The sequence below is a fragment of the Macrobrachium nipponense genome, chromosome 14, assembly GCF_015104395.2.
Source record: "Macrobrachium nipponense isolate FS-2020 chromosome 14, ASM1510439v2, whole genome shotgun sequence".
NCBI lineage: Eukaryota > Metazoa > Arthropoda > Malacostraca > Decapoda > Palaemonidae > Macrobrachium > Macrobrachium nipponense.
This window is the reverse complement of record NC_087207.1, coordinates 63,156,831-63,169,284: the sequence shown is the minus strand read 5'-3', so window position 1 is coordinate 63,169,284 and position 12,454 is coordinate 63,156,831. Positions and strand designations below refer to the sequence as shown.

The 12,454-nt window shown below is 43.3% G+C and overlaps 1 protein-coding gene across 1 annotated transcript in view; it reads left to right on the top strand.

Moving 5' to 3' along the window:
* LOC135226561 (laminin subunit beta-1-like) overlaps positions 1-12,454 on the top strand; it is a gene marked incomplete in the record, with an annotated part of 308,726 nt that overhangs the window by 143,069 nt on the left and 153,203 nt on the right. Inside the window, 2 exon segments of the mRNA XM_064266238.1 lie at positions 6,203-6,400; positions 7,257-7,434. Of these exon segments, the coding sequence (XP_064122308.1) occupies positions 6,203-6,400; positions 7,257-7,434 (376 nt within the window).

Genomic DNA, 12,454 nt, shown 5'->3' with positions numbered 1-12,454 from the left:
TCTGAACCATAGGCTATGGTGGCCACCTCGGTCATAGCCATAGAATTAATTGATCTGGCTAATCGCGATTTAGCGTCAAATTCAGCCTGAATAAGGCTATCTGGAAGCCTGGGTAGCTTTTCACCAAACTGCTCCATAGCACAGTCCGGTTTGAGTTTGCCAGCTGAGAAGGTGTTCGGTAAGTCTTCCCATAATTCTCCGGCTGAAGGAAGTAACGGAGATGTAGATCTGCTTCCTTCAGTTGAGGCATGGGGTCCCCCTACCCCCTTCTGGGCCGCTGGAATGGTAGACGTCGCGATCTTAGTCAGGAAAGGGAGCGGGGTACTCTCATCCATCGTGAAGATCTTAAAGGACTCTTGAAAGGGTTCGGTTTTCGTATTAGAACAATCCAATGTCCTCTAAACACCTGAGCCATTCTCTCTGAGCCTGGTCACGTGGATAGAGGACCGTCTCCCTTTGGTACACTATCAGCTCGAATCATGGCTGAGGCGGTGAGCTTGCGTAGCCGATGACGAGGGCTGAAGGTCTTCCGGGTATAACTCGAAGTCATTTTTTTTCTCTATCCTTCGAGTCCAAATTCCGGTATACAAATGAGACCGTCTTGGAAGGGGGAGGGCGTTATGACGCCTACTCTCCACGGGTTGTTATCTAGAACGGAGATAGCGAGTCATACGGGGGAAAGCTGAGCCCACCTGCATTGGAAGGTTGGCGGAGGGCTAGAGAATTCTTGGCTCAGTCCGCTATGTTGGAGTCTTGAGAATTATCCTATCCGACAACCGAGAAGATCATTTTGTTCCCTGCTACTCTTTAGAGACCCAACCAGGTCGCCCACCTGTTGTAACAGGCAGCATTGGAGTCCAAAGCCGAGCTGCTGCGGAGGTGTAGGTAGCTTTGAATTGGAAACCAAAGTATCGGAATGACGACTCAGCCGAGTGTGAGCTCTCCTTCTCGTGGAGGATTTACATCCTCGAGGACGTTAGAGCCGGACCCAGAAGCTTTAGATCTGTCTGCTCCGGGATTCCTAGCCGAGACTTACGAGAGGAGGTGAGGCCGAAGTCCGTCTTCTGACGACGACGACGTCTTTTGTCACGATTTCACTGCTTGACCCTTGGACCTTGGGTCTACCCGAAGCGTCCGGAGGATTATACAATTCATCACCCGTAAAGCCTTGGAGGATGGAGAGGTTGCAGGATTAGAAGAAACATTTACGCCCAAGGTATCCCTTGGGTGTCCACCTTACTTACTCTACCAACAGGTCGTCTACACCTACCATAGGGTTCTACATTCATATCCAACGTCGCGACTTCCGAGGAGATATCTGGGGCCTTGGTTCATCAATGAGGCGCCAGCTGTTGTCTGATGAAGGCGATAGTCGGGCAGCCTCTGCTGGGTCCGACGGTATCCTGTCGCCTTGCCTCCGGGGTAAGATTAGACCGCCAACCTTTTCCTCCGGATGTGGGCATACCCTTGGCGGCGTTCTTCCCGAAACCGCCGACCCGCCCGCATGTTGCCAAGCGGTAAGCCCTCACTGCGGCGCCTGGAAGAGAGGGTATCAATTAGATTTAAGAAGAACGTAAAACTAAAGATAACTTAAGGTATAACTTAAAATAAATAGGGGCTATAAGGACCTTTGAATTTCCGTAAGTTAGAGTAATTGATACAAACTTAAGCACTAAAACTATGCGGACCAGCTACCGGGGATGGAATACTTACCCGTCTAAAAAGCTGGCTCACCAGATCCGTAACATTGGTACCGTCTCAATGGGTACCAGACCTGATGGTCCCCGTGCGGAGTCGCGCAGGGAGTCATGGACACGGCAAACTTCGTGTCCACACGGTCCTGAGTGTGGCGGCGCATCCCGGATGCTCACAGTTGGTGGTCTGTAAGTTGGAAGACCAGGAGTATCCTTTAAAGAATATCACTTACAGGCTAAGACAGAAGAACTCATTGCTGCCGGACTCGGAAAAATTCGGGCATAAGCCCTCCCTTACTAGCCTGAATAGGCTCTAAACCCCGGAGGATCCGGTGAAAGAAGGGAGGGGAATGGTTTTAAGGTACTTAAAAAAAACTAACATCTTAAACTAAACTCGAACGTACCGACTAATTCCATTGCGAGGCGGAGTGATAACTCAGTGAAAGGGGGGGGGGGGGGGGTGGAAAGAGGGTTAGACGAGACCGACTGTATGTTTCCGTTCCACCCCGTGCCAGGCCTCCGGTGTTAAAGGACCCTAGTAAGGGGAAAGAGCGGGGCCAATACAGACTCCGGGCTAGTAACGGAGCGGCGAAGTAGTAATGGAGAGGGAGAGGTCCATCCCCCCCCACCTTACCATCCGACCTGGACCGAAGCCGGGAGAGGTCGAGTCCAGTCTGGGTCTGTCCCGTCCCTCTACCCCCTCCGCTGGGGGGAGGAGGGAGCAGGCCTCGGTATGCGGTAGCGAGCATGGCCAGGCCTAGCCACCCCCCCCGAATCTATGGAAAAGTCGGGAGGGGGGAAAGGTGACTGGACAGGCGTCTTGGCCCTGCCTCGTGATCACATAGTGACCACGGGGCGATAAGACCGACAACTAAGCTAAAATATAACCACTGATCAACGGATGCTATCCGGGAAGCAACCGATGCTGACCACGTAACATAAAGCCCAATAGGCCGTGACCTAGCTAAGCGAGCCAGACGCCTACCTAACTACAAAATCCATAGATACAAAATGTAAATAATAAAATAAAGAAAGAAACAAATAGTAAGGGGAAAAATCCAGGAGTGTACGACTAACCGAAGTAAAGTCTACCACTCAAGCTACCGATGGCCGAATACTAAAGAGCCTGCTAGGGTCTGGATGGACGAGACCTACATAAGGTAAAGACATGCATGCATGACAAAACCGTGTAGACCTTACTCTAACCACAAAGCGGATAATAAAATAGAGCGTACAAAGGACAGGGGATGCCTTCTGGGTATGGGAGACCCATAACGGACCCATTCACGAGGCAGAACCATGCGGCATGCTTCCGACCTAGAGATCGTATTTATACCTAAAACGCAAATACGGCTCAGGCCGGAAAAACCAATAGGCAATAAACACTGAGTACTTAACTTATCTGCTGCGATGGCTGCACGCTCCCATTGTAATAAATCCAACCGAAATGGCCCAAAACCAGAGAAGAAAATGGCACCGTGTGCATCGGTGCGCTAATGAAAAGGATGGCCACCAAGGCGCAGCAGTCGGCCGCATGGGATGGAGTAGTACGTAGTAAGGTGCTGCCCACTCTGTGGGCGCTCCCTCTTGGCGGATTATTGTAGTGGAGAATTCTATTTGCATTTGGCTCGTGGTATGGTCTCACCTCGCCTAGCGTTCATACCGACACTCTCTGGAGGGTGAGCGAGTCAGTATACTGACCTTTTTCTTTATTATTTATTCTCTGGTATTTGTTTAGTACATTTACCCTAGAATTAATAAATAGATTAAATGATATTTCGCGCAGCGCACGAGCTGAGCCCAGAAATTATAATAGTATGCTTTGAAGTTCAATTTTACTGCAAATTAACTAATGAGTTATACCTTTACTGGAAACATTTTATTTCTACATTTTTGTAAGGGCCTTTTATATACCTACATACATACATTACATACAACATACATAAATACATACATACACACACACACACACACACACACACACACATGATATATAAATATATATCTATAATATATATATATATATATATATTATATATATATATATATATATATATATATATATATATATAGGAGCTCTTTATCATTACATCCTGATTTGCCTTTATCTTCTTTTAAGAGTTAGCTTTTATATTTCTTTCAATTATTTGTAAAGTGCCTATGTTAGTTGGTGAGCTCTGTGACTATTTAGACTTGATGAACATGCATATTTACAGCATAAAGCAGTTTCATATTTCCTTGTAATTTTTCCAGTTGTACACAAATTATGAACAAGCTATGGAGGGTTAATTTTGTTGCACAGCCAAAGTTTATTGATAACTGATTATATTTTATTTATTAATAATTTAAAATTTGATACTTTAGTCTTCATTTTCACCATTAAGCTAAAATTTGTTAGCTATAGCAGATGTTAATGGACATGTCAGAAACCATAGTCAAGCTGAAAATTCACCAGATAGATATAAAACTCTCAATCTGGAACCTGATTACTTAGCCAAATAGTAGTAGATTCTTCATTCTGATGTCCAGAGAGACAGCTTCTAACCAGGGTACCCCATCTTTAAATTCCTTTGTGCCATTCTTTGACATCTTGACTGAACACTTTCATTTCCTTAATGAAAGTCCTTGACAACCCATCATTGACAACTCTTGGACTTGGAGTTTTGCTCCAGATATTTCCTAATTGTAGTTTTGCTCCAGATAATTCCTACTTGGAGTTTTGCTTCATATAGTTCCTTCTTTCTCAAAGGCATGACCTCTACAGTCCTGTGCCATCACTTTTCCACTATCATTAGATTTAACCCTGGAAATTCAATTACCTACTTAATCTGGTATCATTTTTTCCCATCAGACAATGTAACAATCTAATCTGAACCATGGTCCTTGATTTATCAGCCACTAGAGGCAGGTCTATGATTTGATTCCCTCTCCATTCACTGACTCATGAAGCAGAGGGTGACTTCTCTTTAAAGTTCATCTTGACACAGAGTGATGTCTCTTGGGAGCAACTCCTGTAAACCATCAAAACTTGGTGCTTAGGTTATTCTCTTATGGAGAGAATTCCAGGTCATCAGCTCTTTGGGTAGCTGTAGTTTTGAAGTCTGCTTTCAGGACTTACTTAATAAGTTGTTGAACTATAGAACATGAGGTCACCATCTCAGGGTCAGTTTCTAGTTTTAATCTGAGTCTCTATAACTGGAACTTGATGGTGAAGGAATCCCTGGCCAGCAAAGGTTTAAAACTGGTATTAGTACCTTCATTTACTTCATTCTTCAAATTCCTATAAAAATAATGATGTTGCCCTCAGTGCATTATAATTTACAATACTTTTTTCTCCAATAGTCAGACTTGTAATAGCTCTTCATATATCTAAAGTCAAGCCTTTCAACTCCAATCCTTTTGTCTTGACCTCTGAACATCTCCCAAGTCTTAGTGTGTGATGGTCCTAATTGCAGCCGGATGCCATTTCCTAAGAAGTTGACACCAGGGTTACCCAATATGACATCAACTCAGACAAGTGGAGAGCAACTTTATCATCTACTTCCTTTGGGAGTTTCTCTCCTTGTAAGGGTTTTCACAATGTTATATACCAGAGTCATAACTCTAATTGAACATTTTCTTTAAAGCTGCCCATCCCAAACGGAACATATACTCTCAGGTCAGCAGATAACTTGTAGAGAAGGGCCGTCGGACAGAAATAACAGCATGGCTGTACCAACCCTCCTTACTTAAGAATTAGCTCCTCAGGACAGATATTGCAGGTGTTCTTTGTAGATATACTTCTACAATCTTTGGTCCTTCCCATCTGACAGGTAGACTTGGGACTGTCCTTTGCTATTTCCCCATTCATTAACTACTTTTCTTAGAACTGAGGTATCCAGCTTTCAGATGAAATGATAGGCCTTTAGAATAGCACAGTACATCCCTCCATACCAGACATCTGTGCCACAAAACTCCATTCAGTTCCTTTTAGAACCAGAACAAGTGTCACATGATATCCCCTAGGTCAGGCAGGTAACATCTTTGCCACATAGCCCTATAGTTTTCTTTGGGAAATACCAGTAACAGGTTTCTTGTGTGTGTGTGTGCTTGTTTTAATGTAGTACACATAAACCATTTACCTTGCACTAAGGTCTCCTAGTCCCTATCTCTTGGTAACAATAATGAAAGGGATTTTTCCCAGAAAATAACAGATCAAAGTCTTGGTATACAATCTACTTTCTTTGAACTACAATGTAGTGCCAGGAAAGATATTAGGTTGCATGTACAGAACAAATAATTTATTGTGAAATTTCATGTGAGGTCAAGTTTATCATTAAGTACTGCAAGCATCTTCAGAGGTTTTAGCAAACCTTTATTAAAAATCCTTTGTTATGCATATGATCATATTTGTTGAATTATGTGTATAGTTTAAATGTAATTTTGTAAGAAAATGTATTTTCTGTAGGTAATAATGTTTTATACAAGAGATAATGTGCTAACTTAGTTACTTTTGATCCCATATTCAGCCTGCCAGTGTGATGGGACTGGTAGTTACAGTAGCATCTGTGATAATTTAGGAGGTCAGTGTAACTGTAAGCCCAATGTTGTTGGACGGCGCTGTGATAGATGTGCTCCTGGCACTTATGGGTTCGGTCCATCTGGCTGTAAAGCATGTGACTGTAGCCCAGTAGGATCATTAGATAACTTCTGTGATCAACAGACAGGTGAGTTACTTATGTTTACATGTACACACTTATGTTATCACTCATGGTCATAATGGCTAGGCTGATGCTCTTAATTTTATAGAAGAGACTTTTTCACTTTTTCATATATGATTTTTTCAGCTGTTGAATTTTTATGCTGTTAATGATGTTAGGTTATGGATTGATAGTCATTGATTATGCATTTATTTACAAATATTTTTGCATCTTGTTAAAAAAAATTATAATCTTAAATATATAGGAGAAAATGATGAAAACAGAAAGCCATTAAATAAAGGGCTGAGGTATGCATAGTTACTAAAAGACCTTTCCTCATATGATTTTTTTTATATAAGAGTAATGGTATAAAAATAAAAATTGTCAGAAAATCACCCTATCAGAAGTGGTTGCCTATAATCTAACCAAAATTGTAAGATCATGTATTTCATACTGATGGAAAAGGATACACAGAAGTCTTTATTTCTTATTTACAAAGTTAGTCACACTTATCTGACCCATGGATATTTAATGAATAGCCCACGAGACCCAATCCCTGCATGCAGAGAATTTAGGCCAACATTATCAGTCAGAGATTATTTTGAATGAACAGACATCTACCAACAGTGAATGTAAAGTTTTATAATCAATTATGGAAGCTTTGTCAGAATCTTTGTAGTTTTTAATTGACAAATTTATAAAGATTTGCAAATTAATGAATTACATTTATATTTTAAAATTACAGGCAAGGCCCTTTGGGTCAGTCCTGTGAAAATTGGATGTTTTAACTTTTTTTTTTTAGTTCAACTACCTGAGAATAATAGTAATTGATAATAAAATTTCAAAAGTCAGATCAAAACCATGCAATTTTTTGTTTTCTTAGGACATTGCAAGTGTAGACCAAATACTTATGGACGTCAGTGCAATGAATGCCAACCTGGATTTTGGAATTTCCCTAATTGCCAACGTTGCGAATGTAATGGACATGCTGATACTTGTGATTCATATTCAGGAATATGTCATGAATGTCGTGACAATACTACTGGACCAAACTGTGCTTTGTATGTATACTTCGTTATTGGTATTCATTAAGTGTTGGCTATTTTAATGAGGAGTTATTGATTATTTCTCTGATGTTATGGCAGTAAGTTTCTTCACAGATAGATGGATAAATGAAGGCAAAAACCACAAAGGAAAGTGAAACAATGGAGTACAGCACTGCTGCAAGGCCTTTTGACTTTCGTCCTTTACCAAGCAGACTGATATAAATATAAAAAAGGGATTTTGCCGTAAGGAAAATCTATTTCTGGGCGATTGGCTCGTATCGCAGCCGAAATATGCCTTTAATCGTTATTTCTAGGGTCAATGTACTAACACATCCAGAGATAAATAAAATAAAGAAAAAGGTCAGTATACACTACTCTCTCACCCTCCAGGAGCGGTGTTCGGTATGAACACTAGGCGAGTGGAGAACCACTACACGACCAATGCCAATAGAAATCTCCCACTACAAAATCCCTCCAAGAGGGGAGCCCGACCCACAGAGGAGCGCTCGTCTAAATACTACTATCCCATGCTGCCCGACTGCTCGCCTCTGGTGGCCATCCTGAAGTGTAGCAGACAAATCTTGGGCGAAGGGATGGTAGGGTGGGATTTCGCTGGGCGACACTAGCCCTCGCCCAGAAATAGAATTTTTCCTTACGTCCAATCCCTTTTCCTGGGCTCACTCGTGTCGCTGCGCGAAATCGTAACCAGAGAAATAGCACAAGATTGAAAACAAAAGTAATAAAATGAGAATAAAATAAAATAAATCAGATAGGTCCTCCACATAAAAGATAAAGATAGATATGATAGACATCTTGCTAAAAGATACATTATACACAGGGGTATAAAATTAGAAACTATGCTTAAGTTACCCTTAAATCTAATCATGTTAGTTAACATAGGTAATTACATATGTACAGTAAAATTTTTACCTGTATCAATGTTATCTGTGTAACAGCATTTATCAAAAGTATAATAGTCAATTAAATAAAAACGATCACATAATATAATTATAAAGGCATATTTGACTAATATCAAAACCGTACATCCATTATAATATGATGTAATCCCCTAACATAAAATAGGGGAACATCCATGAGATCAATGTTTATAATCATTTGTTGAGTGTCCCTAACCAGACCATAAGGGGGCCCCACTACACTATCACAAAAACAGCTAAGACCAAGTTGAAATGCAAATGAACCAAGTAGGAATAGACGAACTTTTGGGTGAGGCAGGTAGCAAGAGGACTGAATTTCTACTACAACTAGCAGAGTCAGGGAAACTCATGTTACCCCTGCTAACTGCTGGGAATTTTCAGAGCTTCCGAGGACTTAAGGTAGTGACGTTTTTGAACACCTGTCGGCGATTTCCATCAATATACTTTTTCACTCATCGAAGTTCATATGTTGAAATAATTAATTGAGGTGCTACGCCCCTGACATCAGTGCTTTTCAGGAAAAGAGTCAGGATTGGCTTTGCTTAATAAAGTACAGGCTTTGTTGCCTGATGCCTTTTAATGGATAAAGTATTTCCCCTTTTTTCCCTCCTAAGAGGGGACCCGACGAAGATGAAGAGGTTCTGACAGAAAGTGCTCCGTAAGGTTGTAACTGGGCAAAGGAAACATCTTGTTTTGGAAGGGTTAGGACCTTCCAAGGTTCCCACCTCATCAAAGATCTTCAGTCTTGACTAAAAGCTAGTTCCGAGAAAGTAGACTTCTCCTGTGGGAAGGAACTGAATATGATCCCGGGTCTCTGATATAAAAAAAAGGAAGCCACAGTTCTGAAATTCCTGCTCCGAAGCTAAGCTTAATAAAAATAGGGTTTTTCTTAAGAGCATTATAAATGAGCATGTGTCTTATCGGTTCGGAAGCCAGTTTTAGCCGCATCGTTTAAGACCATGACAACTGGACGTAAGGCCTACAGAAGGCCTAAGCCCTAGCACATGCCTTTAGAATAGACGATAAGTAGGAGAATCCGTCAAGTCTATGTTAAATCAAATTGAAATATCTTTTTTCCAAAGCGACTTGTTTGTCCTAATCGTGCTAAGCTGCTAAACCTTTTTCAAATAAGGATCATGAATAAAGGAATATTAGCTGATTAACTGTCTATCTAATATCGCGAATCTCTCAGAAGGTGCAACTTTTTGACAGCAGCAATCATAGGCCCTCAAGTCGAATCCCTTTTATCGATTCCAGATAAATATCCTAGGGTCACTATTCGCATCTCTTTTTTCTGAAACTCATGAAATCCATAAAGTTTAGGGTTTTTGAGAATCCCTGAGGAAGCGACACGTCTTCATTGGCACTGACTGGTAGAGCTTGGGAACTGGGGAATCTGAATAGGACGAAGGCCCAGCTCCAATTAGAGGGATAACAATTTTTGCTCTTCGGCCAGTCTGGGCTACTATAAGCACTTGACCCGTTGAATGTCCTGAGTTTGTTCATACTTTTCATGCGGAATTCACTGGGGGAAGACTAATCTCTCCCAGTTTGTTCCATCGAGAGCCAGGGCGTCCGTGGCATTAGGCCAGAGGGTCCAGGTTTGGTGGGCTACATAACCGGGTTTGTGGTTCGCTTGTGATGCGCAGAGGTCCACCTGTATCCCTGGACTCTTTGAAGGATCCATTGGAACGAACTGTTGTCCATGACCATTCCGACTCTAGGGGTACTGGATCGCGATAGGGCGTCTGCTATGACGTTTCTTACTCAAGCTATTGAGTGGAAGAAGATTCCAACTGAACTTGTCTGCCAGGGAGAAGATGGCTACATGACGTGATTAGATGACTTGACTTGGAGCCTCCTCGGTTTTATACATGTACACCACTGCGCTGTCCAAGACTAGCGTTATTTGGGAGTACTTTGGTGGGCGTAACCTTTAGAGTCAAGAACCCACTGCCATTGCCTCCAGTACGTTTATATGGAACTGGACGGAACTGAGGTGACCAGTCCCCTTGAACCTTTTTGACCTTGGGAATACCTCCCCAGCCCTTTATAGGACGCTTCCTGTTTGGATTGGTGACCCCTGGTGGAGGGAACTGAAGGGTAACTGACATTGATAAAATTCCCTGTACTCTCGCCCATGGACCGAGTTCGTTCTTTAGAATCAAGAGGCCCTGAGTAGTTTGTCCCTGGCCTGACGTTGCTCGCGAGCGCCAGATTCTGGATAAATAGGTCTTTCAGTTTTTTGGCTTTCATTAAGACGTTTTTGTCACTGATGCAAACTGGAGAGAACCCAGGATCCTTTCCCTGGGCTCTCCTTGACGCTAGTTTTGTGACTTAGAAATCGCTTGACTGACTTTTGCTATTTCTTTCCTTTTGGTTGAATGGAATCGACAGAGTGGGGGATGCCACGATTCCATTGACTGCCAGCCACTGAAAGTTTGACTCTGGAGTGAGTCTTTGATTTGGTCCTGTTTTATTTTGAACCTAGATATTCCAGGAACTGACTCACTTTCAGAGTAGCTCTGTTTGCTTCCTCGACCGTGGGGCCCCAGATCAACCGAGTCGTCGAGATACGCTACGACCATGATCCCCTTGCAATCTGAGTTGTTGCACTACCCACTTCGCTAGCTTGCGTGAACACTCTGGGTGCCACGTTGAGTCCGACTGGAACTACCTTGAAGGAGAAATGTCTGGTTCCTCCTATCTTGAAACCCAGATACGACGGAAGTGGTCCTTGCAATAGGGAGATGATAGTAGGCGTCTGTAAGATCGATAGAGGTGGTACGGCCCCACGGGAAGTAGGTCCGCACCCTGTGAGATCGTGAGCATCTTGAACTTGTCGCAGCGAGGCTAAGTTTAAGCGGGACAAGTCTAAGATTACCCTTCTTTTTTGTGAGCCCTTTCTTTGCACGCCTGAACAAGCGACCTTGCAATTTTAAATCTCTTGACTCTCGCTATAGCTCCTTTTTGAAGGAAGATCGTCTGCGTACTCTGCAAGTTCCTTGGAAGGAAGTTGCGGCAAGGTCTGGATGGAGGTGGGTTTCGTCAACCAGCGTCCAACCCAGACCTTTTGACTACTATTGCTCTGAGCCCTTGGCTGAAGTTCCACCGTTGGCGAAATGAAACAGCCTCCCTCCTACCTGAAGTTCTTCATTGGTTTCTGGTAACCGCTCGGCCTCCTCTGAAGTGCTTTCCCCTAGTTAAGAGCCTCCCGATCCTCTCCCACGAAAAGGAAAACGCTTACCTCTACCTCCCTTACCCGAGCGGTCATACTTTCTGAGGCTTGACTCTCGAAGGCTTGATTGTAAGCTGGGAGAGATGGCGGTAAGAGTGGAGGTCTGAGGCTGAGGGATATCACATAAATTGGCTGTGATTTGACCTTTAGAAAGTGGCAGGGTTGGGCTGTCCTGCCACTTAACGGTACTGTTGGAACTTGTTGAAGGAAAGCGTGTTGATTCTTCTGATAAGGTTGGAAAACGCCTGGGTTTCTTTTGTCCCTTACCTTTAGGAGTCAGGTCCTTGCCTTCCTCTTAGCCGAAAAGGCCCCACGGTTGTCCCCCCCCCCCTTAAGGATCTGGTTTAACCTGTAGCCTCCTACGGGACCTCCTTAACCATAGCTTCTGGGAAGAGATCTGCTCCCCATATGCTAGACGAGAGTAACCTATTCGGTTACATGCCGAATGGTTGCCGTCTGTAGGACATGCTTCCTACAATTCGGCCGCGCAGTGGCAAACTCAAACATATCTGACTGTACCCGTTTGAGTCAGGGTCTTTGGTCATGAACTTAAAAATCGGTTCTGATCCATAGCCATGGAGCTACCTCAGACATAGCCCCTAAAACTTGATGGATCTGGCTAGACGCTATTTTGCATCAAACTCGCCTGAATAAGGCTATCTGGGAAGCCTGGGTAGCTTTTCACCAAGCTGCTCCATACACAGTCCGGTTTGAAGTTTGCCAGCTGAGAATGTATTCGGCAAGGTCTTCCCACAATTCTCCAACTGAGGGGAGCAACGGAGAGTGGGATCCGCTTCCTTCAACTGCGGTATAATTCCCCCTTCATGGCCCGATGGGATGGTCGACCTCGCGATCTTGG